At 45.7% G+C, this 26938-nt stretch overlaps 1 protein-coding gene across 1 annotated transcript in view; it reads left to right on the forward strand.

Annotated features, from left to right (window-relative positions):
* LOC138284401 (mucin-5B-like) overlaps positions 1-26938 on the forward strand; it is a 1991087-nt gene that overhangs the window by 1322843 nt on the left and 641306 nt on the right. The window contains exons 18-20 of the mRNA XM_069223138.1: positions 5941-6041; positions 13693-13844; positions 15820-15958. Of these exons, the coding sequence (XP_069079239.1) occupies positions 5941-6041; positions 13693-13844; positions 15820-15958 (392 nt within the window). The remainder of the gene's footprint in view (positions 1-5940; positions 6042-13692; positions 13845-15819; positions 15959-26938) is intronic.

Below are 26938 nucleotides of genomic sequence, written 5' to 3' on the forward strand. Positions count from 1 at the left end.
TCTGTTGAGGTATTCTGGTCCGGTGTTGTGCAGTGCTTTGTGAACGTGGGTGAGGAGTTTGAAGGTGATTCTCTTGTTGACTGGAAGCCAGTGCAGGTTTTTCAGGTGGTTTGTGATGTGGCACTGGTGGGGATGTCCAGGATGAGGTGTGCAGAGGCATTCTGGATGCGTTGCAGCCTCTTCTGGAGTTTTCCCGTGGTTCCTGCATAGAGGGCATTGCCGTAGTCCAGTTTGCTGCTTACGAGGGCTTGAGTGACTGTTCTTCTAGGTTCGGTGGGTATCCATTTGTAGATCTTTTGGAGCATGCAAAGAGTGTTGAATCAGGAGGAGGAGATGGTGTTGACTTGGTGGGTCATGGATAGTGAGTGTCAGGAATCCCCAAGGTGCCTCCATCGTTATCTGTCAGCATCCCCAGGGATTAGGGTTAAATCATATCTCTGTTCTTGGTTAAACCTTCATGTTTCTAAGTAAACATAATGTGCTGTGTTACACAATTGGTTTTATCAATGCTTGTTTTACCAATGCATATTTGCTAATGTGAGCAGGTGTAGAAAGACTGCAGCTAAGTGACTAGTATTCTCCAGGGAGTTTGTTCTTTGAGCGCCGCGCTTTTCTAGAACAGCTGGTGTATTTCAGACCTCGTATTTTGGGAGAGTGCTTATCTTGAAGAGACAAATGCATTTCTGAACATTCTACATTATTATTGTTGTTACTTGCTTAAATGTGCTTCAGGAAATCTGCTTGAGCTCAGGTACCACACCACGTGACAGTGCAATTTTAAAAGAGCATTTACGTCACTTTTCTTTCTCTAATAGCATAACTCTTGGTTTTAAATTGTATCATTCATGCATGTGTTTCAGGTTTGAGGAATTTGCTTTTTGAAGGGTTTTTCACACACACAGTGAAACCAAACCAAACTGTGCCACCCTAACTGTTTGAACCCATAGAGGACATTTGCATTTCTTGGATTGTTTTTGTTCCTTTTAGTTTAACCCTATGTATGCAGGAAAGTTATATGTGATATAATTAATGCCCTTGTTTGTCTTTCTTGTGCATGATAAGTTCAACCACAGTTCTAATTGTAGGGTGCAACAGTGAATCTCTGTGAAACCAGCTCTAGTGTCGCAGTACTTGTTGTTATGATACTCTGTTTGGGGTTTTGGTAATGCAGTGTTAGTAATTGTGCCAAGAATTATTGTTATCCAAGAAAAGTGCTGGAGTATCTCGATGTTCTTCTACTGCTTCCGTGCCCATATCGGAAAGAGAGATTCAGTTTCAAGGAAGTTGAGTGCACTAACTCTACTATCACTCTGTCAACAACAACCTGCCCCCGAAGATACAGGGTGCCTGGCTGGACCGGCAAGACTTGGCAGTGTTTTGTCTCTTTCTCTTCCACTCCCTATTTCCTTTTGGGACACCTGCTGGGGTTTCTGTGTCCACCAGGAAGTGCCGAGAGGTGTTCCAGGTGGTCGGGGCATACCATCGCTCATGCAGACATCCTGCTTTTCAGGTGAGTGGCCCCAGTCTCGACAGTGAGGGGTCCAAGATGAATCCTAGGTTGTGTGAGTGGTCGGTGGGAGTCGGAGCGGTTCTGAGAGTGGCAGGCCACCAGGAGTCATCCCATGCGGAGGGGGTGGAGCCAAAGATGAGGACGTCCGTTTTGTCAGAATTGAGTTTGAGGCAGCTGCTCATCCTCCATTTGGTGAAGGCCTTCATTCCTTTGTGGAAGTAGGTCTTGGCGGGGTGCTTGGTGAGGGAGAGGATTAGCTGGGTGTCATTGGCATATGAGATGATGTTGAGGTTGCGGGATCGGGTTATTTTAGCGAGTGGGGCCATGTAGTCGTTGAAGAGGGCCGGGCTGAGGGACAAACCATGAGGTACACCGCAGATGATTTTGGTGGCCTCCGAGTGGAATGGGAGGAGGCGGACTCTCTGGGTTCTGCCGGAGAGAAAGGAGGTGACCCAGTCCAGGGCTTTGTTGCAGATTCCAGCATTGCTGAGGCGTGAGAGTAGGGTGTGGTGGCAGACAGTGTTGAATGAGGCCGAGAGGTCCAGGAGGATGAGGTCCGTGGTTTCACTGCTGTCCAGTGTGGTTCTGATGTCAACGATGGCGGCGATGAGGGCAGTTTCTGTGCTGTGGTTGCTGCGGAATCCGGATTAGGAAGGGTCCAGGGTACAGTTCTCCTCTAGGAAGTGGGTTAATTGTCTGTTGACGGCCTTCTCAATGACCTTTGCCAGGAAGGGGAGCAGGGAGATAGGCCAGATGTTCTTGAGGTCTTTTGGGTCCGCCTTGGGTTTTTAGAGGAGGGCGTTGATCTCGGCGTGTATCCAGCTCTCTAGGAAGGTAGCGGACTCGAAGGAGCTGTTGATGATCTTCTGTAGTTGGGGTGCTATGACGGAACTTGCTTTGTTGAGGATGTGGTGAGGGCAGGGGTCAGATGGAGAGCCGGAGTTGATGGTGTTCATGATTTCTATGGTGCTGTTGTTGTTGACGGGGCTCCAGGAGAGCAGGAGGTTCGTCAAAGGTGAATCTGTGGTGTTGGTTGGTGTTGGAGTTGCAATTAGGAAGGGGCTTTCCCTTCCTAATTACGAGTCACAGTGCAATGTAGGATTGTTTTGTGACTGTGAATGCAGTCACAAAACAATCACATTTATCTTCATTTCAAATTGGTGCTAACCCATTCGCAAATGGGAAGGGGTCCCCATGGGACCCCTTCCCCTTTGTGAATGGTAGCCAAAATAATTTTTCAATGCCTGCTCTGAAAAAATGAAAAGAAAACTTTTCATTTTTTTGTTTTTAAATGCTTCCTGTTTTCCTTTAAGGAAAACAGGCTGCATTAAAAAAAAAAAAATGCTTTATTTAAAAGCAGTCACAGACATGGTGGTCTGCTATCCCCAGCAGGCCACCATCCCTGTGAGTGTGGCCATTCCCAATGGGGTCACAAACTGCGAGCTACCTCATGAATATCAATGAGTTAGGTCATTTGCGACCCCATTGGGAATCGCAAACAGTGTGAAGTACACTGTTGTAAATATGGTTTTGCAACTCGCAATTTGTGACTAGCAAATGAGTTGCAAATTGCGGGCCTCAAAACTCGGGATCGTACATCGTACCCTAAGCTCCACAAGTGGAAGAGATTGGAGGACTGGAGTCACTGTTTGGCACTACTGAGGATGATGACGTCTCTTCTTCTCTTGTGAACTTAAAAGCAGCCAAGCAAGAAAAACCTGTAGTTAGTGAAACTCGGCATTGTTGCAGGTTTAAATGATACAGAGAAAAGGCAATATTAGTATATTTGGATACTAACGTAATAAATAACAATGTATCAAAACATTGTAAACTTAAACCACACGACCATACCATAAAATTTCATTTCAAATAGGGCAACACAACAGATATAGCACTTTCCTTTATTTCCATCTATTTTACCTGTGATAGTCAGAGAGGTGCATCGTTAAATAGTTAAATAGTTAAATAGAACATGGTTTAAAAAAAAACTATGGCAGGCAAGGTGGTCCGGGTTAAATGGAATATTCATTAAAAAAAAAGAATGACGACAATGTGTCTGCAGTGCACCACACCCAGGGTGTCAAGGAGGAAATGTAAATGTACCTAAAACAAATGCTGAAGCACGGATGTGGATCTATGGTGGATGCATGGATGAATTAATCAAGGCAAAATGCAAAAAAAAAAAAAATTAAATGAATTTTAAAAAAGTAAAATAAAAACGTTTTTGAAAAAATCAGTAATTTCTGATGTGTGTAATGGAGGACGAGAAGAAAGAAACATATTGTGAGGCAAGGAGGTGCAAACTAAAAAATGAAAAAAAAGTGTGTAATAATATAGGCAATGTTCATCAGAATCATATTCTGAAACATATTGTTAGGCTGACATCACATCCATCCTTGCAAGCCTATGGCAAAGGCACACTAGCTAGATGCACAAAACGGCTACCAGCCACATGGTCAAACAACAACAGTGAGCAAGGAGACCAGGGGAACAAGAACATATGCTACCCTATGGCAAAAGCATATTTGGCTGGATGTACAGAATGGCTGCCATCCACATGATCAAACAACAGCAAGGAAGGAGGCATGGGGAGCAAAGAACACATTCAGGCCTATGGGCATCTAATACACAAAATGGCTACTGGCCACATGGCATGGAGAACAAAGACAAATGGTGGCTGATGACAAACACACACACACACATACTGGCTCGAAAATGGAGGCCTGTTGGTAACACTGAAATAAATATGACCATTCATTCAGTTATGCAAAACACAAAAATTAACTGAGCTAGAAAAATGTTACAACAACATTCATCCTCCTATGGCATCACATATTTCCCCACATATATACTTTTTGCAGAAAAAAAGTAAAATGCAAACAATAGCCAACATTTTTAATTGAATCCAATTCCATCCCGTCCCTAAATAAAGTTTTAAAAACATACCACAGAAACATTTCTTTCATTCACTGATGGCTACAAGTATTCAGCCGGAAGATGTGTGAGCGAACACAGAATCTCATGCCCGCTTGCTAGCAGCTTGAGAATATTGAGGCACTTGCTTGCAAATGGCAAAATACATTTCGCACATAAGTATGGAAACAAAAACCTGCGCTTCACGGTGGATGGCGGAGTTCGGGAACTCTGCACTACTCCGCATAGCGCAAAGTGCCCGAATTAAAAAAAATCCACCAACAGAGTGAAGTTTTCCAGCAGAGCCTAATCTAAACCTGCCTAGCAACTGTGTGGGATCTTGCTATTCAATTTTACTAGTTCCTAGACCTTATAATGTGAGTAGGATGAATGATACTGTTGATTTGAAGAGAATGAAGCATGGTTTTGAGCAGATAGTATTTGATGCATTAAGAGCCATGACTTCATCTATAGCAGAATCTATGAATTTGTGAAACATCAGAGATTTTCAGCGCTTGTAGATAGGCTTTCTTGTAGTACCACTAGACCTCTAATACAGATTATTACTGAGTTAATTACCATGCACTCAATTGTAATGCAAAACCATTTAGTGCTAGATATCCTCACAAAGGAATGTAGTGTTTGCAGGGTTTTGAAGGTAAGAGAGCTCTCAAGCCCAATGATAGTAGGGTTAGTAATGCTTATGTTAATAAAATCACTAACATTTCTCATTAAGTCTAAACTTTGAAATAGAATGACTTGTGGGAAACAGTATGTTCCTGTATTTGTGAGACAGGAAAGGGGTTTAGTAAAGCTAGGGAAAGGACCGATAGCTTGGGGCGTAGTATGTTTAGAACACTATGAACCCTGTTAATTATTGGACACTGGCTCAAATTACAAGCAGGAACCTCCTATAAACCTAACATGTTTTGCTTCAAGAATGGGAAATACTTCTGAGACCACTAGTCCATGCCAGTCTGAAAAAAACAACACGGATTTGGAATCACTGCTATGACAAAACAAAAGTATTGACCATTACTGCTTTGGTAACTGAAGGGCCTGATTGTGATTTCGAAGGATGGGTTACTATTTATATTTCAGCTATCCATCATGAAAGCATTTCTCCCTTTTACACCTGCTTCAAAGTGGCATTATTTTTTTGGTGAAAACCCCTGTCTACTACTGTTAGTAGATGGGGTTTTGCATTAACAACCTTGAGTGCTGGCATGGGAATGCCAATGTTTCACCGATTGAAAGCCCCCTTGCCGCAAGGAAACACAAAGTAGTGCTCTGCTCTGTTTTGAGCTACTTTGACACAACTTTTTGGAAGGTAAATAAAATGAAAGCTTTTTTTAAAGGGTGATGTCACGTTTGTGCGGCAAACTCAATGCAAAATATCTGTAAATCTGTGCCAAAGAGTGCAATCTGTTTTTTGTGGAATAAGATGATTATTATAAACACCATGTCGTGTATCTTATTTTATAAAGTAACATTTTATCTCCATGTCTCTCTTCCAGAATGCCCTACGCCCATGTATTATGTGGAATGCTTGTCGGCTGACCCAGATGTAGTGGGATCCGAATGTCAGAAGAGCTGCAAGACCCAGGACATGCATTGTGTAGGTGGTTCCAGCCTTACTACCTGTGACGTCTGCATGTTTTGTCTGCTATGCAAAATTGGACGTATTTATTTGTATTTTAATGATCGTGGTGCACTCAGCTATCCAGACTCACACTTCGTACATTGAACAATTAAACGGCTGTACGTCATCAACAATTTTCATTGAGCTAAACACAAAGAGCTCAAATCACGAAGCTATTTGTGTTTTTCTCCTTTTTTCCTGAAGACACTTGAATGATCTGCCCCCAAACAAGCTAACTAACCACCTCCATTCTACATTTCAGAAAATACGTCTTACCATCTTCATGCCACTCACAGATAGACTCCTTTCTATTATCTCCTTTACCATTAAACCTCTCATGTAGCTCTACTTAAGGCATGTTGCTTCATCTTTTCTGCCCGCTTTGAAAATGTCGCCACTTGTATCCTGTAATACATCTTCAGGGTCACATATTTATGTTATCATGTAAGAGTTTAGCTGCCTTCACTGTACTTTGCTAAATATAGTCTCTAAAATTAGTAAAGCATTGGCCAATAGATTTGACGCCACAATGATAATGCTGGTATGTCAGAAGATTCTTCACATGTTTTTTGTAATACATTCTTCATCACAATGCACTTAATAGTCAAAGTCAATGGGTGAAGGCGACTCATTCAAAGTGTCTCATATTAGGTGCACCTGCTAGTTTCTGATGTGTGGTGACTTGTATACAAGCCACATGCTTTGCTTGATACCCCCCTCACTTGTTCTTTATACACAATGGGGGTTATTCTAACTTTGGAGGAGGTGTTAATCCGTCCCAAAAGTGACGGAAAAGTGACGGATTTACCACCAGCCGTATTACGAGTCCATTATATCCTATGGAACTCGTAATACGGCTGGTGGTATATCCGTCACTTTACCGTCACTTTTGGGACGGATTAACACTCCTCCAAAGTTAGAATAACCCCAAATATCTCTTTCACTATGAAAATAACAAATCATGGCGAAATCTAGTAGTCTGTATGCAATACACACATTTATTAAAGATCTATGAAGATCCAGTGTCTTTTTTGCACTATTGTGGACAACATAAACTAATCCTGCATACTTTGATGGTCCTAATTTTGGTGGTATAATGCTGTGTAAATATTTCGTTCTTATGTGGATTACATTTGAATTGTTCTAACATGTCTCTGCAGTGAGCACCTGTGGCTAGATCGTTATACACAAACACTCTGTAAAGCAACCTCACTACTGTAGGCAGTGCAAGAAATATTCATGACAGGAATGAAGATGGGAGTCTATGTTGCTCTTTAGCTCTACAAGCATTAGAACAGCCAAAGCAAGGCAAGTAGAAAGGGAAAGTACTTAAGGGAAAGCGAGAGGGAAGAATGACAAAAAGAGGAGAGAAGGAGAGTGAGAAACAGAGTGGAATACTGAAAGATAATGTTACTGAGAAAACAAGGCCCTTTCCCACCCATGTTACAGATGAAGGCAACCCAACAATGGGAAAAAGAGAACAGGTCGACCTAGCCTTAAGCACCACAATAATCAGTGGTCGCTAGAAAAAAGAGGACTTCCAGTACACTTGCTGAAGAGCTGTGACTATTTCAAACAGACATCGCACTGCATGATTATGCGCTCACAACACCTCCTAAGTAAGTAGTATTGCATACCCACTCTCGAGGTCATGAAAATTTGTCCCGCAATGACAGTCAGTAGCAAACACATTCAAAGGTGAGTGATAAAACATTTAGGCTGGTAGAATAAACCAAAGTACTCTCACTCTCAAATTAAAGAATTGTATTGTCGCCACTTTCTTATAAATATTTAAAGTCCTTCCAAACCTCTCACACACACAAAGACACACACACCCTCCTTCCACAAACACAGTCACACACACACACTCACACATATTATGCTATTAACATGAACCACAAATCCCTCAAGACAAGTTCACTACCAACCACAATGACACAATGGCCCTCATTATAATATTGGCGGTAAATCCTGCTTACTGCCATGCCGCCTGCCGCCAACATAACGCCGCCGCCGCAGATAACCGCCAAGCATATTATGACACACACATACCAATCCGTCACTAAACAGCCACACACACAAGTTCGGCAACCGAAAGGTCAGTGATAAACTGTCGGTAGCAAAACCCACACCCTTACGCCAGCAGAACTATGCCCACAGCATTATGACCCACGAATTACCGCAGCAGACATTCAATGGCAGTAAACCATTGGTGGTACATACCACCAGCTCAAAATACATACATTCTAACAAAACATTACCACATTGGACAATTCAAACTACACATACCTGACACACATACACACACCACACCCACACACCCACACCACTATAAAACACCCACCCACACTACCCATAACCCTTTACAACTAGAAAGAACTGATACCAGAGAGAGACAGTAAGAGCACCCACAGAACCAGAGCCACATAACATCATCACCTATACACCATTCACACACTTTACATCACACACCCCAACACATCACCCCACACACCCTCACCTCCACCACTCATACTACACCCGTGGCACCACAATGACACCCCAGATTCTCTGAGGAGGAGCTGAGGGGCATGGTGGAGGAAGTCATCCGGGTAGAGCCACAGCTATTTGGAGCACAGGTGCAGCAGACATCCATTGCTAGGAAGATGGAGCTATGGCGGAGAATCGTGGACAAGGTCAATGCTGTACCATAATTTTAGGCTGGAAGGGGGTCGTATTGGACCTGACCCTCTCTGCAGGGCCATCCCCAAATGTTGTGCCTTCCTCCTCCTCTTTTTTGCTGAATTTGTTTTTATTGGCTTTAGGATTCTGTGCACTTTACCATTGGTAACCACTGCTACTGTGAATGTGCTCTGTACTCTAAACATGGTGACATTGACGTATCTCCAATTGACATATTTAATCTACTTGTAACTCTCTTTTAAAGGGCATTACAAGTGCCAGGGCCTGTAAATTAAGTGCTACTAGTGGGCCTGCAGCACTGATTGTGCCACCTACAACAGTAGCCCTTTAAACATGTCTCAGGCCTGCTACTGCAGAGCCTGTGCGTGCAGTGTAAACTGCCTTCTTGACCTGGCAAGTTTACCCATTTGCCAGGCCTAAATCTTCCTTTTTAGTACATATAAGTCACCCCACGGTAGGCCCAGTTTAATCCCAAGGGAAGGGTGCAAGGTATTTAAAAAGGTGGACATGTACTTTCAAGTTTAATATGTCCTGATAGTGAAAAATATTTAATTCGCTATTCACTACTGCAAGGTCTATCTGTCCCATAGATTAACATTGGGGTTAGCTTGAAGCAACCCTTAAATGTGACTTCCAATTGAGAAAAGATAGAAATTTTAAGTTTATTGTCTTTGGTCGCACAATTTAAAATCCCAAATTATGGTGAAGTCGGATTTTAGATTGAAAATCTGAAAATGCAACGTTTAGAAAGTTAGCTTTTTCTTACTTTACCCATTTTGTGCCTCTGCTTGTCCATGAATACATGTCTGGTGTGGTTGACAGCTGGGCTTTGTGCATTCCCTCTAGACAGTTACACACAAAGGGAGCTTGGGTGTGATTTTGCATCCCAATAACCCATCACCAGGCTAGTGGGTCTTCCTGGGCTCGATGGGAGGGAGGAGCTGACACTTACATTTGAATAAGGCTGTGCTACTCCCCACACAAAGGGCTGCATAAAACCATGTAGAGTGCCTGGAGCTAGAGAAGAAAGGCATGAACCTTGTGCACTTCAAAGGCCTCTCTTTGACATATCCCCCACTTGAAAGGCTCAACAGGGTATAAGTACTGGACCCCAAACTCAGCCAAAAGAGAACTCTACTAGAGCCAGGAGGAAGGACTGCTGTGCTGTCTGGAGGGACTGCCACCCTTCTAAATGCATTGCTGTATTGGCCTACTGCTTGGTGGATGCTGTGCTGTGTGAAGGACTGCCGCATTGCTACTTGGTTTACTGTGTTGTCCTGCTCCCTGCTGATTCTTGCCTTGAGTGAGAAGGCCTGGATGTGTTCTCTACATCCTTGAAGCCAAGTTCTCCAAGGGCTTGCTGCCTTGTCTCCTGTTTCTAAAGTCTCAGGGACACAAAAGACCTCCATCACACCTATTACAGCTCCTCGACCCGTCTTTAACTGGTTCCCTACCCCAAGAGACTTCCCTCCAGTTCTGGGCCCTTAGAAGTGGTTTTTGTTCTTCAAATCAAGCTTTTGGGCTATTTGTGTATGAGTCAGTTCGCACCAGAACCACACTGCTTACACAAAGGATCAGTGTGAATGGGCACAATTTCATTTCTAAGCACAGCTGCATTGCCAATCGTGCCACAAGGTTCCAGCCTGTCCATCAGTGACACTCAGCAACTCTTTGTGTCTGTGACCAGACTATCCGCACCAAACGGAGAAGGTAAAACTTCAACTTGATATACCTCGGACTGTATTCGAGCTGCGTTCCATCACAATTTACCTGAACTTTTGAATTTAACCTGGTCTAATGTGACCAGACTTTCACGATTGGTGCTTTATACTTCTAAGCACTATTTTGCAGTTTAATCGTTAAAAAAGTCATATCCTGAGTTCTACTAATTGGATTTTGGTCATTTTGGTCTTGTTTTCACTCAGATATATATTCACGATTTAGCTAAGCTGGCGTGGAGTCTTTTTGTGGTGTTTTCACTGTGTTACTATACATTAAGTGTTGCACAAATACTTTGCACATTACCTCTTAAGTTAAGCCTGACTGATCTGGGCCAACCAATCTGAGGGTGAGCACAGGTTAATTAAGGTTGTGTAACTGACTTACCCTGACTAGGATTGTGGTCCCTTCTTGGACAGGGTGCATATCCCTCCCAACTAAAGATTCAAGTTATAATATTAACTAGTTCCATTAGTGATGAATGAAGGCATTTTGCAATGCAAAGAACAAATTCATAATAAGACAAATTTCCCACTTTTTCAACACTGGATGATATTTTGCATTTTTTCTGAAATCAGTACATGGAAGGGGGTAGGTTCAGAGGGATGTTTGTGGTGTGACACCCATCAAATAAATACATTCTTGGCTTAGTTGTTCTTGTCTAGGGGCCCTGATTAGGTTCTGCTATCTCCATGTTCAATTTTCTTGTTGAGAACCAAGAAAGAAATACAAAACAGTGACCTTTGATATAAACATGAAAGGGAGAGAGACAGAGCGAGGTTGAATTTCAAAATTTGAAACCAGGTTGCCTGGAATCAATACCAGCGTCCTTGCATGTGCAAATTGTGTGATCCTAGACAAATATTTTTTATCATCACATATTAGCCAACATTTAATACTTGAGTTAAGGATATGCTCTGTCCAGTCCCCTCTAATGTTTGATTTAATAGACTATTGTGTTGTTTCATCTATGATAAGAGGCTCAGCTATGTTTAAGGTTTACATGACTACAGACTTGGCTCTTAGTTAACTAATGGCATTGTTAATGAGAGGAGGTGGGGAAGCCATAAATGTTTCTAAGAGCTAGCACTTATAATAAATGTATGCATGTAGTGATATCCGCTGATGCATTAAAGTGAAATGCTTCAGCATGTTAAACAAAGAAACTTTTTGCACTTTAAAGAGATTGTTTTATTTTTTTCCATTATAAGTGCCATCTACTATTTGTGAATCCTGCCTAGTACATGGACTAAATAATTTGTAAAAGGCGAAGACTAAAAACATGGAGCCCTGCCCACATGCACTGATTTGACAACTCTTAATCTGTGCTACAACACTTCATGTAGCAGAGATGAAGAAGAGTGCATCCAGAGAACATACATTTAAAATAAGTGAACCTAGGGCAGGGACCCCAGACCTTGGTGTTCTAGATGACTGTAGTCATGAGTTCCCAGGGAGAACTACCAGTCAGAGGTGGGATGGGCAGCTTCAGCTGAGTTCTTGGGGTGTGTCACCCCTCAAATGCATTTTTGGTTTGGTAGCTCGGTCTTGGTGCCCTAAGTCGGGTCAGTTATTCTCGCTGTTCTCATTTCACTAAGGACCTGAATCGAGTCTGACAGACAAAAGACCTCCAGACTCGTGGTGGAGGTCGAACCATTACTACAGTGGCGGTTCAACTGCCACATTCTGGTTGGTGCTGCCAATAGATCACTGTTTCTGCCAGGATCTCCAATCCCTATGAAATGATGGCGGTCATGGTTGTAATCATCCATGGCGGCGCTGAAGTCAGTGCTGCCATGCTAATTACAACCATGTTCTCTTCCAGCCTTATCATGGTGATCTGACTGCCATGAAAAGGGTGGCAGGGAACAAGTGCTGGGGGGCACAGTGGTGCTCCTGCACTGCCAACAACACTGCCCCCCTACCCAGCACCATTGGAATGTACACTGTCTGAGGATGCTAGTGGGGTCCCCGGTGTGGTGGCTCCATGTAGATCCGAGGCCAAGTCCAATGCTGCCTTACATTTTCCACTGGGCTGACCTGTCAGCCCAGAGGAAAACTTGTAATGGGGCAGATGGGGAGACCATTAGAACTGTGGCAGTGTCCTCATCTGGAATTTGGTGGTCAGGTTTTTCTGACCACCAAACTTGTAAACAGCCCCTAAGTGGTTTTGACTTGTTCATTTTTACAAATCAGGATCCTAAATAGATATATTGACTGGATTGCCAAAAAAGTTGTTAATCTGTACCTATTGAAGTACTTCTTGAATGGATGCAAATGTATGGCATCATGTACAATGTTTTGGCGCAGGGCGGCACTGCAAGCCTTCTTGCTATGCTGCCTGGCGTCAACACAAAATGGCAGGAATTTGCCGTATCTGCAAGATACTGCACATTTCTGCGCTTGACCCCTGTGCTAGTGCACAAATTGCTGTCATGCGCTAACTCAGGCACCCTTGTGTCATGGTGCAACAGTGCCTGCATTGTGGGAATAATTGTTTTGGTGCAGGACTCCTTCCTGCACAAAAACAATCATGAGAGGCATTTTCTCCTTCTATGTGCGCTGCAAAATGTAGAACACATAGAAAGAGGAAAAAAACAGGGAGAAATGTTATTTCTCCCTGTTCGACCACCCTTACTCCACCCCTGTGAAGGTGCAAGCTTTCAGTGCATTCCCAGGTTTACGAAATCTTGTAAATCTGGGAATGAGTCAAATAAATGGGTGTTACATGGGAACACCCACCACAACACCCATGGAATGCCTCTGATGCAAAGTAAGGCAATGCAGTGACTTGTGCTGCATTTCATTACTCCATATCCACAAGGCCATGAAAAGCCACGCAAAGTGGTTTTGCGTGGTCTTTTAAATATGGGCCTGCACTGCATCAGAAAAAGTGGCGCACCGGTGGTGTAAGCCGCTAGTAAATGAGGTCATTAGTATTTGTTGGCATTCACAGACATTAGCAGCAGCAGGCCTAACAACTTTAGACAGAGTCCCTCATGATCCAAATCATTACTGACTCTGTTGTTTATGGAAACAGTCCATCCTGAACCTTAGTCATCTCTTCCATCCTCCTGGTAGCCCACTGCCTATTTATTTGGGAATTTTGTGATTAATTGTTCTCTAATCTCCCTGAATATGCTATGCCCTTGGAGTCTTCTCTGGACAGACATGTACCTTGCATACCTCAGTAACATTGTGATTTCTTTGTTTTCACTTCTCCTAGTACAATGAAGAATGCGTCTCTGGGTGTATATGCCCAGATGGACTTGTGTCCGATGACCAAGGTGGCTGCATCCCTGAGAATGAGTGTCCATGTGTGTATGGGGAATCATTCTACAACTCTGGCCATGTTCTGAGTATCCTCTGCAATACATGGTATGGCTTTAGGACTACTTTGCCTCATTTTATGCAACATCACTTTCTTTTCTTTATCAAAGCAAGACATTTCTCTTTGAGTCCAACACAAATTGTAATGCATAGATGGATAAGGATGTTTTTGAGTTATTCAATAGAATAGTTTCTAGAAGAAAATAAGGACAGGTGGGATTGTGGGTGTATAAGGGAAATGTGGCAAGACATTCTTGCTTGAGCTGTTAATGTCAATTTTTGAACATTGTGGGGTTGCAGGTTCCCAGCGTCTGTTGGAAAGAAAAGGTACCCTTGTGACTAATATTTTGAACAAATATCCATGTTATAAGTGTATTTTAATTAAGGGAAAACATAAACTTTTGTACCAAAGTCAGACAGTTCAAGTAAACTGAAGCAGTCTACATTAACACAAATTTAGAAGTGAATAAAAGGTCACAAGTTATTAATGTCAGTAGTACATGTGCTGAGGGACCCTTAGATAGACAAAAGGCCTGAATTAGGCTCTGGGAGACTGTACTCCATTCATCAAGGTGGCAAAGGTAATGTCTTCCTCCTACTATCTGCAAAATTAGGAGGTGACCACCAGCCCAGAGATCATCTCTGTTTCTTGAAAGGAACCACCATCACGTTGTTCATTTCAAGGTGCAAAAAGTTTGGTGGACGTCCACTGTCAGTTTTAATGGGCATTTATCAACCTTCTAAACCTTTTTTCTGAAATAAACTTTTAAAGTGGAGTTTAATTCTTCATAAACAAAAAACATTATCTCTACACCTTGGGAGTCTCTCCCAGGGTATCAGGTTCATTGTGTGTTTTTCCTGTCCCTCGCTGCTAGCCTTTACCTGGAAGTGAGGGACAGAAAAAAGACATTACACCCTCCAACAGACATGGGCCTGAGGGATGGCCTAATGTCTTCTTCTCCACTCCATCTGGCCATCTGATTGAGCCTTCTGCTGACAGAGCAAACGGGGCTCTGTGGACAAAAGCTCATGGCCCTCATCGCTCTAAATAAGGCAAACAGACCAAGAGTTTGGCAGACAGGGTATTACATTGCAACAGGGTACCCTGTCTGCCAAACTCTAAATCAGACCCAAAATGAAGATGTAAAGTCCCTGCACAATTCTCTCACTCACCATAAATAGTTAATGTAGATGCCATTAGAGACCATCACCCATCAATCCAATTCTTCTAGGGCTCCACTCAGAGTTCCACTAATCCCTATTAATGCAGATCAGAAGAGCTGAAGTACACTTTTCACTTCGATTTTTGGTAGACAGATAGAAAGTTCACTCCTGTAACTGAGACTTAACATGTTTCATATTGACAGGGAATCCATAGCTGTATCAAGATGTTCTATTTGGGACCTGAACCAACTGTCACTTTCCTCATTAAGGCTGGCTTCAGCTCTTCAAGTGCATATAAATCTTCACTACTAGCCCTGCATATTATTCATGGTGTCCCAATACTCTGATCAAGGCCCCTAATAGCTGTCTGGAAGTTAATGGTGATAAATTCTTGTGTCTGAGTTGCCACCGGCTAAGTGGCATCAACTTCTGCCTGACGCATGGTGCTCTGATTCTTGTTGGCTAAGAAAATGTATCGCATATTGTTTTCTTAAGTCCTGCAGTCCAAAATTCATATGCTTCATTTTAAACCCCAAATTACCGGTATTGATTTGGTCTTGTTATGTGTAACTTACATTGAGAAATCGTTTCGGTAATGCATGTATGTAGTTGTGGGTCCTTGTGAGGGACCTTGGTACATGTGTATTATCAAGTCTTTGTGAAAGATTCAGTGCAGTAGATATGCAAGCCAACTATTGAAACAGAGCAACAGAGAACCTTGAGCAATATTTCACACGATATCCTGTGTCATTTTAAAGAGTGGAGAGACTTATTTTGACCCTGTGACTCGTAAAGCAACATGTTTAAGTACAAGCTTTATTGGAAGATCTCAAATGCCTATAAACCTGTTTTCTTCCAGCACCTGCATCAACAGAACCTGGAGCTGCACAAATAACTCCTGCCCCATGACCTGCAATGTCTACGGCAACGGGCACTTTATAAGCTTTGATGGCACACATTTTGACTTTAGCAGTGAATGTGATTACATCTTGACTCAGGTACCCATCAATAAGCTCCCCTCAAGCACTTGGATGGTCTGCTGTAAAAATTATTTGAATAACTTTTTGTTTTTTTCATGATAAGAAGCAGACATCAAAGCAAAGTCTAAATTGTCAGACTGTGCAACCCTCATGCATATGATAACAGATTTTAGAGTTACCTCAGATATTTTAGGTATATTAGGTACGAAATGTTGTGCAGAATATGCTTCCATATTTGAAAAGGACTGCAAAACTGTGGAACTGGAAAGTAACAGGTCAGCCCTTTGTGAATTTCGCATGAAAACTTAAGAATTGATTTATTGCTATTGAGGTCTTGCTGGACAACTTTAACTTCCAGAAGAGCCCCTGTCAAACAAAAAAACTAAATGCCCCCCCCAAAGTAAAACATTATGTAAGAATTGGCCGAGGCAATAGGACTGTGTTTAATGTACTAACATATGAAAACACAGGCACTCGCATGTGTGCATTTGCACATAACTGTGTGTGTCTGCATTAGCCCAAGGAGAGAGAAACAGCAAATATAGGGGGTCATTACAACCCTGGCGGATGGCGGAGAACCGGCGGTAAGACCGCCAACAGGCTGGCGGTCTTACCTTGGTGAATTATGACCATGGCGGTTACCGCCATGGTCATCCACCGGTTCTCCGTTCCGCCCGCCGGGTTGGAGACCTGGGTCTCCAGCCCGGCGGCCGTCAGTATACCGCTGGAGGTATTTTGACCCGGCTTACTGCCGTGGATTTCCAGCGGTTTCAACCGCCATGAAATCCATGGCGGTAAGCACTACTAGTGCCAGGGAATTCCTTCCCTGGCACTGATAGGGGTCTCCCCCACCCCGACTCCCTCCCCTACACCCCCCACCACCCCTGCCACCCCCCAAAGGTGGCAGGGCCCCCCTCCCCACCCTGACACCCCACATAAAATTACTCACACACACCCGACACGCATGCAGGCACCACCAACACACACACGCACACACCCCAACATACATGCCTACATCCACACACTCAGGCAGCTCCGCCAACACCACACCGCCAACAGAACACCGCCACGGCGAATCACAGGACGTGATTCACTGGGCGGTGTTCTGTTGGCGTGGCGGTGGAGGTGGAGCAACCTCCACTTCCCCGCCACCCGCAAGTATGGCTGTTGGCGGCTCTCCATCGGAATAACGACGGAGAGCAGCCAACAGTTATAATACGCAGGCGGTCTTCCGCACGGCGGTCCCTCGGCGGTCTTGCAAAAAGACCGCTGAGGTCGTAATGACCCCCATAGTTCTTTCGACGGCACAGTGTATCACCCAATCACTGTGTTTAGATGCAGCTGAAGGCATGCTTCTTGAATAAGTCCAGAGCTTAGGTCTGGTCCACTTCAAGACGAACAAGAGGTCTGTGAAACTCTGGAGGTGTGTAAAAGTAAACACAGAGACACTCAGGATAACATGTAGAAATCTATCAAGCATTTCAACTATTAAAATAAGGGATGGTGGTTTGCTACAATCAGGAGAACACCATGGCTGCGATGGGTTTTAAATAAGCTATTTTTTCCTAAATGCAACACATTCTTCCTTAAGTAAAATGGAATGTGTTTAAACAAAATTACAAGTTACACAAACCTCTTTTAGGAGTAAGCAGTGGCCTTATGGACCACTCCCTACTTCTTACAGGTATTTTGTTAACATTCACAAATTAGAAGGGGTTTCTTGGTGATCTCTCCCCATTTGTGAATGCGTTACCGCCTCTTTTAAGTCAGTGGTAAAATATTAATATTTTGAACCAGATTTCAGTTACCAAAAAAATAATACATACCATAAGGAATCCGTATTTGGAAGAGATGCCCTAAGCACTCGTCTTCCAAATGGCAATTCCTTATTGTTTCTTAACCCTGTTTCATGATTTTGAAAACGTTTTATGCATCATTAATTGGGTTTAGTACATTTAAAAAAGAATTAAACGTGCTTTGCATATGAGGCCCCTTAGTGAACTTGAAGCAGATGCACAATCAAAATCGGAACTGATTCATAAAATATAGCAGCACACAATAAGGCACATAGATGGATCTGCATTTTTGTAGTATATGAGCAATATGCAAGGTACATATATAAGGAAATTCACATTCTCAAGCCACCTCCTTTTTACTGGGAGGTAACATTCCTACCAAAAATCAACAGCATATAGTCAAATAATTTCAGTTTAGAAACCTTCATTGTCATATCCCTCATTAACCTCAAATTTATCAAGCCGATAAACCCGGGCAATGCCATTATTACTGCAAGCACAATGGATGATGCACATACACAATTAGAAAGTAGAGTGTTATTATGACAAGAATGGTAGCAATCATAGTCTCAAAAATCTTCATTCACCAATTCCTGAATAACTCTGACACCCAAAACCAGACAACACTCAGGTTGAGATCAAAGCCATTGTTAATCTCACCTAGGGGTATATTTATAAACCATATATACGCCACATTAGAGTCATTATTGTTCACGTTAATGTGGCCCAATGAGGCCGAAATCCCTGCGCCGTATTTACAGAGTGGCGCAATGCATGCATTGTTCCACTCTGTTACCCTTTGCACTACGTTATGCCTGTGCCAGGCACAAAGTATGCAAAGGGGATGATCGCCCGTTAGTGGGGCTGAACAAATGGCGCAAGGAAATCAACAAGATTTCCTTGCACCATTTTTTATGGCACTTTTAACACTCAGAGCAGGCATTAAAAGGGGGCTTCCATTATTCAGAATGGGCCCCTATGTACTCCTTAGGAGTTGCGTGAACATTTTGGCGCTACTGCTGAACAGTACATCAATAGCGTCACCTGAAATGACTTTTTTTTATTGCCCCCTACCCTGCGCTATGGTGCGCCGTATTTTAAATACAACCCACACATCGTGGCATTAAGGAGTGCTGGGAAAGTGGCACTGCCCTCTGTGCAGCACCACTTTCCATAAAATTGTCCCCTAATTTCTTCATACTATCACCGCTGTTATCTCTTTGCTCATATATGCTAAAAGACGTGTTGAGTATGTGTGTAAAATACTCAGAGCCTTCTATCACACCGACCTCCCCAACCTAATCTACTCTGCAAGAGCATTGTCATCTAGGCATCTAACATATCTATTATCAAATAGCAAACTTGAGCATATGGCAATGGAATTCACTATTTTCACTACTTTATCCCAGCATCGGATATTGTGTCTAGTCTCTCGGAAGGCCTGTCCTACGCTATTTTTAGGAAACAAAAATGTGAAGATTCTGTTTGGTTTTTTGGAAACCAAGTGCCAGATGCATGCTACTTTACTTCTTTGACGCTGACCCTCGTCAAACACCCCGCCACTGACATGACAAAGTTAGATGGCAGTTTCTTCATAGGGTATATACTCTACAATGTCATATTCACTTGGGCTGACAAAAACGCTCCAGTTAATTGTTTCGCCATGCTCACAAAACTGCCTTCTTTCAGAGAAGGATAAGTGATAGACCTGCAGGATTCTTATACTTCTCAAGGCATTGGAAAGACTGTGGGGCGGTGCTGCACATTCCAGCAGTCCATGCTAGAAAAGAGTTTTGTTACTTATGAAGGGCATTCCAATTAAAGGCACATCCCCCGAGACATCAATCAATCAAGGATTTATAGAGCGCACTAATCACCCATTATGGTCTCAAGGCGCTGGAGGGGTGGGAGCTACTGGTCGTAGAGCCATGCCTTGAGGCATTTCCTGAATGTCAAGAGGTCTTGGATCTGGCGAAGGTGGAGCGGTATGGAGTTCCAGGTTTTGGCGGCTAGGTGAGAGAAGGATCTTCCTCCAGCGGTGGTGCGGCGGATGCGGGGGATGGAGGCGAGGGCGAGGCTGGCGGAGTGAAGATTGCCGGTGGTGGTGTGGAAGGTGAGTCTGTCGTTGAGGTAGGCTGGGCCTGTGTCGTGGAGGGCCTTGTGTGCGTGGATGAGGAGTTTGAAGGTGATCCTCTTTGATACTGGTAGCCAGTGAAGGTCTCTGAGGTGGGGGGAAATGTGGTCGCGGCGTGGGATGTCCAGAATGAGGCGGATGGATGTGTTCTCGATTCTTTGCAGCTTTGTTAGGAGTTTGGTTGTTATTCCTGCATATAGGGCATTTTCGTAGTCCAATCGGCTGCTGACCAGGGCGTGGGTGACAGTTTTCCTGGTTTCGACAGGAATCCACTTGAAGATTTTGCAGAGCATGCGGAGAGTGTTGTAGCAGGAAGAGGCAATGGCATTGACCTGCTGAATCATGCTGAGTGTGGAGTCCAAGGTGAAGCCTAGGTTGTGTGCGTGGGTGGAGGGTGAGGGTTCGGTTCCTAGGGAGGTGGCCACCAGGAGTCATTCCAAGTTGAGGGGTTGGTGCCAAAGATGAGGATTTCTATCTTGTCTGTGTTTAACTTGAGGTGGCCTGATTCCATCCAGCTGGCGATGGCGTGAAGTCTGTTGTGGAGGTTGTTCTTTGCAGTTGTAGGGTCTTTCATGAGGGAGAGGATGAGCTGAGTGTCGCCTGCGTAGGAAACTATGTTGATGTGGTGGGTTCGTGCGATGTTGGCGAGGGGGGCCATGTAAACTTTGAAGAGCATGGGGCTGAGCGAAGATCCTTGGGGAATGCCACACATGACTCTGGAGGCTTCTGGCAGGAACGGTGGGAGGCGGACTCTCTAGGTTCTGCCTGAGAGAAATGACGAGATCCAGTCGAGTGCCTTGTCACGAATTCCAGCGTTGTAGAGGAGTGTGCGGACAGTGTGATGACATACCGTGTCGAAAGCTGCGGAGGGGTCCAGGAGGCTGAGTGCTGCTGTTTCTCCTTCATCGAGCATGGTCCTAATGTCGTCTGTAGCAGCAATGAGTGCAGTCTCAGTGCTGTGGTTTCTGCGGAATCCGGATTGGGAGGTGTCGAGTACCTTGCTGTCTTCCAGGAACTGGGATAGTTGGCTGTTTACGTTTTTTTCGATGACCTTAGCTGGGAAGGGGAGGATGGAGATCGGCCAGTAGTTCTTGGGGTCGTCTGGGTCTGCCTTTGGTTTCTTCAGCAGGGTGTTGATTTCTGCGTGCTTCCATCTTTCTGGGAAGGTGGCTGACTCGAAGGAGCTGTTGATGGTTTTGCAGAGGTGGGGGACGATGATGATGTTTGCCTTATTGAAGATATGGTGTGGGCAGGGGTCCGATCGTGTTCCGGAGTTAATAGAGGCCATGGTGGTGGCGGTGTCCTCTATGTTGACGGGGGTCCAGATGTGGAGGAGGTGGGTGTTGCTTGGAGCGTTGGGTGTGTGTAGTCAGCTGGTGGGTCTGGGGTTTGAAGCTATTGTGGATTTCTTCTATCTTTCGATGGAAGTGGGTTGCCAGTGAGTTGCAGAACTCCTGTGATGGCGGGGGTTTGTTGGAGAAGGTCCTGGGGGATGGAGAGCTCATTGACGATGCCGAAGAGCTCTTTACTGTTGTGATTGGTGTCGATGCAGTTTTTGAAGTGGGTCCTTTCGGTGGTGCGGATTAGTTGGTGATGTTTGCGTAGGGCATCCTTGAAAGCGATGTGGTTGGAGTTGGTAGGGTCAAGGTGCCAGGTTTTTTCCATTCTGCGACATAGCCGTTTGGATTCCTGTAGTTCTGGGGTGAACCAGCTGGCCTTGATGCTGTGGGAGGTGTTTGGGAGTTTTTTGAGCGATGCAAGGGTGTTGGCTCAATCTTCTATCCAGCGATGCAGGTTGGTGGTGGCTGTGTTAGGGTTTGGGGTCCCAGGGGATGGGGCCCGGGCGAGAATGGAGATCTGTTGATCCATTGATATTTTGCTCCAGTTGCGTTGGGGGTTTGTGGGCAGTGGTGGTGAGTGACTGGTTTTTGGTAGGAGAAGTGGATGCAGCAGTGGTCTGTCTAGCTGAGTTCGGTGGTGTGGCTGAAAGAGACGTGGTTGCTGGCTGAGAAGATGGGGTTGAGTGTGTGGCCTGCAGAGTGAGTGGGTGTAGTGACGAGTTGCTTGAGGCCTAAGTTGTCGAGGTTGTCGATTAGGTTGGTGGTGTTGATATCATTGTTATTTTCTAGGTGGAAGTTTAGATCACTGAGGAGAATGTGGTCTGTTGAGGTGAGGACTTGGGCGCTGATGGAGTCGGCGATGTCGTCGCAGAACTGCGGTCTTGGTCCAGGGGGTCTGTAGACCAGGGTTACTCTGAGTGTGTTGTTGGCGTAGATGTGGGTTTTGAAGTGGAGGTGCTCAGTGGAGTTGATGGTGTCGTGGGAGTTGATGGAGACTCTTCTGGTGTTTTTGTGGACTATGGCGATTCCTCCTCCTGGTCTGTTGATTCGGTCTCTTCTGGTGATCTTGCAGTTTTTTGGTATGGCTATGGCTACATCTGGTTCTGAGGCCTAATTCATCCAGGTTTTGGTGAGGAATGCGACGTCGGGCGAGTATGTGGTCAGGAGGTCCCAGAGTTCAATTGCATGTTTGTGGATGGAGCGGGTGTTAAGTAGGATGCATCTTAGGTGGTTGTCTCTTTTGATTTGGAGTTTGGAGGTTAGGTTGCAGGTGAAATTGCAGGCTTTGCAGAAGAAGGGTCCCTTGGTGCACGTCGGTGTGGACTGGAAGCAGATGGAGGAGCGTCCTGGATTAAGGGCGTAGAGTTAGTTGGCAGTGTAAAGGTGTTCGGTGGTGTGGGAGGCGTCTTGGCCAGGGGGTCTGGCGCTCGGCGTGGTCTTGGCGCAGACTGGCACAGACAGGCTTGCCTTTGGCGTGCCTTTGGGGCGCCAGCAGCGCGCCTGCTGCACGCGTCCGCGCTGCACCTGGCATAAGAGGTGAGGTGGGAGGGAGTGGCAGCTGGGAGGTGGGAGGGAAACCTCCAATGGGAATGCGGGGGTGGGGGCAGCAGGAGTCAGGAGTGGGAAGAGCTCCGAGGAGGAGGGAGGGGGGTGGGGCCTTCTGGGAGAGGAGAAGCCAAGAAGCCCAAACAAGCCCAAACAAACCCAAACAATCCCAGACAAGCCCAAACAAGCCCAAAACAATGGCAGCACTTACCGGAGCAGTGGTGAGGAGGAAGCGACCTGCCTGCAAGGATGCAGGGTCAGAGGTGGCTTCTAACCTCGTGCTGCGACCGGCATAAGAGGGGAGGTGGGAGGGAGTGTCAGCTGGGAGGAGGGAGGGAAACCTCCAATGGGAGTGCGGGGGTGTGGGGGCAGCAGGAGTCAGGAGCAAGAAGAGCTCCGAGGAGGAGGGAGGGGGGCGGGCGGGGCCTTTCAGGAGAGGAGAAGCCAAGAAGCCCAAACAAGCCCAGACAAGCACAAACAAGCCCAATACTATTACAGCACTTACTGCAGCAGTGGTGAGGAGGAAGTGACCTGCCTGCAAGGATGCAGGGTCAGAGGTCCCAGGGAACAACATTCCTCAAAAATCCATCATGGCTGAAAGTGATTTTTGGAGGTTACATCTGGCTGAGTCTACCCACTGGTATGACATCAAAGGGCAAGTGTGTGCAGACACATCAAGAGAAAGGTTTCCTGGCTTTGCCATATTTCTAAAGCAATAGTAGGTAGGAGTTATTTCCATATAAAGGGGGGTAACCTCCACCCAAGGACAGGAGCAGTAGAGTTAGGCATCTTGATAACTCCCTATTACACAGTGATGTTGTATCCCACCAAGAGCCAGCTGCAAATATGCCAAACCAGACCCACTGGTGGATCTAGTATCCCAGAGATGGCTGCTTATCTCGAAGACAGGTCGTAACGATGAAGGGTGATAGGTACAGCATTTGCACAGCTGTGGTTCTGACAAACTGGCAGGTGGCAGGGCAGCAACAGGGGCAGCTCCAGAAGAGTGCCCCAACCCAGGGCTTGATGCAGGTCCAGATATAGGCACTGGAGAGCAAGCCAGAAGGCACAATACACTTGTACTGAGAGGTATGGATCCATGTTGCCGAACACAATACTTGATGGCTTTGCAACAGCACCTGAGAGGGACCATACTAGTCTTTCTCTGATGAGCCTGGGTGTAGATACACTAACTAGCAGCAGTGAATGGTAGACTTCTGTTGGATTCTCAAGAGAGGTAACCTTGCCCCTGAAGATTTGAGTGTGACATCATAGGGCATGCCATCTTTAACTCTTATGGGCACATTTTGGTATTCTTCTCTTTTGGTTCTGATGTAATGAACCACAGCAAGAAAATCATGAGATTCTCCTTCCTGACGAGTGGCTGTCCAAAATACAGGGCTGAAAGTGGGACGGGGGCAAGGGTAATATGAAAAGCAGACAGTAACAGTATTTTATATCAAGACAATCTGGCTGTAGAGAGATGCTGAAGTTTGGTGGTGAGGGGAAGACCAACAACAGCATGGGACATGGCATCATTTTGAGAAATACTTAGGACAATATTGTGAGAGGCTTGAACAAGGTGGATACCAACGGCTACAGAGCAGAGACGTACAGGAAGCCCAGCAGCCACTGGGACCAAAGCTAAAATGAGTATAGGCTATTGTCTCTCTCTGATCATCAAGAGCTTGCACCAATAATCCAAGGGTGAAACCACTGTATTCATGACAATACAGTAAATGTAGTTTAGAATAATCTGCAAGCCCCAAAAAGGGTTCAACAAATCAGGGCTTGTTTTATTTGTACAAAGGCCTTGGTAGACCACTACAAGGGCTCAGGGGGTATCTTGTCTAACATAGGTTTTCAATGGCTTTGCAAACGTGGTGCAGCCCAGGATCATGTCACTGACAGAAAATGGAGGCCAAAAATAAGGTGTGGACAGAATATTGTGTCAAAAATATAGAGGATCAAAAAATCAAGAAAGTAAGTGCAAATAGATAAGTATAGATTTACTATTCATAACTAAGCCCCTCATTACAACCCTGGCTGTCGGTGTTAAAGTGGCAGTAATACCGCAAACAGGCTGGTGGAAAAAAAAATGGGATTACGACTGTGGCGGAAACCTCCAACATAGACAGCCAGTTTAACACTCCGACTGCCACGGCGGTAGAAACAAACACCGCGGCGGTCCCGCCAACAGATAGGCGAAAGACAAAGTACCGCCCACTGTATTGCAGAGGCCTATCCGACACCTTTTTACGGGGGGGAACCAATGCTATCAAAAGCACGACGGAAACAGTACACAGAAGGGAAAACACTCACCTCTCGACACCCTACGAGGAACCAGGACGCCATGGAGCCCGAACTTCAGGTGTTACCCTTGTTGGTTTACCTCCTCTTCTACCAGGAGTACGAATGGTGGTGGCGGCGACCATGGTGAGTACTGCACCTACAACACAGGGGAGGGGGGGAGGAAAGAGAGTGACACGCAACACTCAACACCCCCACCCTCACCCACAACAACATACACACAAATACATGCATCAACATTACATATACACACCCCTCCCCCTGGAATAACGCAAGGACAAAAGGAAATGATTGTAACGATTGTAATCATGAAAAATCCATTAGTCAAAACTCCAAATTCAGTATATAGAAATATGTACACCAACTACACAAGTCCGGATAGTGTACTAACATTGTCCGTGGACCACTGGGCCCAAAATGCATGGGCGAAGCCCACACTTGATACCTGATTCGAAACGGAGAGAACACTGCTGGGGCATCACATCGAAAGTACACAGGCAGAGGGAGGGGGAGGGGGGCACCTCAGCCTGATGAACGCACAACGCCACTGCTGCACAAGGGGTCTCCATGCCCATTGCTGTATCCTGGGGAGTGCAAAGCCACGGTCTCTCAAGTCTCTCCAGTGGGTGGTTTGCCCACTGCTTTATCCTGGGGAGTGCAAAGCCACAGTCTCTCAAGTCTCTCCAGTGGGTGGGTTGCCCACTGCTTTATCCTGGGGAGTGCAAAGTCACAGTCTCTCAAGTCTCTGCAGTGGGTGGTTTGCCCACTGCTTTATCCTGGGGAGGGCAAAGCCACAGTCTCTCAAGTGGATAACAGTCTCCGCTGGTTCTGGAGGGGGCCTAGTGCCCAGAGGGCTTCATCCTGCCAAGGACGGAGGTAGTGGATGTATCTCTCCACTGGTTCTGGAGGGGGACTGGTGCCCAGAGTGCTTTAGGTAGTGAATGTATCTCTCCACTGGTTCTGAAGGGGGCCAGGTGCCCAGAGTGCTCCACGTGCAGTGTGGCCAGTACAATTCCCTCACCTGGGTGTGCGTGTCATGAGATTGGCGAGGTTCAGGTAGCATGATACGCCATGGAGGCAGCGACATACCCCACACTGCTGCGGCTTCACCTTCCACCTGCAGGTGCAGACAGTGATGGAAGTCATGCCTCATGGAAGCTGCCCAGGGTCCAGGAACTCTCCTCCTGCATCAGACAACTGACCACTGGGGATGGTAGCCATGTCAGCGGTGGTGCCTGTGTCCGAGGACGCCGCGGGGCCGGTGGCAGTGCTTGCGGCGGTGTCTGTGGTGGCGGTGCTTGCGACGTTGTCTGTGGCGGCGGGGCTGGCGGCAGTGCATGGGTCAGCACCTGCTGAGGGACACAGCAGGACATCTCCTGCAGCCCCAGATGGCTGCCCACTGGGGAAGAGGCTGGGGACTGTCGCTGAGGCTGTAGACGTGCCAGGGGCGGTGCATGTGGCGGTTGTGTGGCAGGCAGCTAGCAGTGTTCGCCGCCATACAGTATGGCGTGGTTGTGGACAGAAAGTGTGACACTGGTCCCTCAGTCAGTGCCACCACGCCCTCTCCTGACCTGCTCTTCTGCTTTTGGGCCTTCCCCAGCTTTGATGGTGCAACAGTTGTCTTGCCACTATCCCCATTTTTTTTTGCTGAGCCGTTGGTGGCTGGTAGTTTCGGCCTCTCCCCCCGGGATGTGGGCACCTTTTTCACCTTGGCAGGTGGCGGAATGTCCTTGCGCTTGCTACGTGGCACACTGCAGCCCTGATGGGTGGCGCACTTGATGACCCCACAGTTGCTGGCACCACCATGCCTGGGGATGTGGTGGCTGAAGTGCTGGGCTGGGACCTGGAAAGCCTGGCCCTAGGGGAAGGACTG

Source organism: Pleurodeles waltl, chromosome 3_1 (assembly GCF_031143425.1).
Source record: "Pleurodeles waltl isolate 20211129_DDA chromosome 3_1, aPleWal1.hap1.20221129, whole genome shotgun sequence".
NCBI lineage: Eukaryota > Metazoa > Chordata > Amphibia > Caudata > Salamandridae > Pleurodeles > Pleurodeles waltl.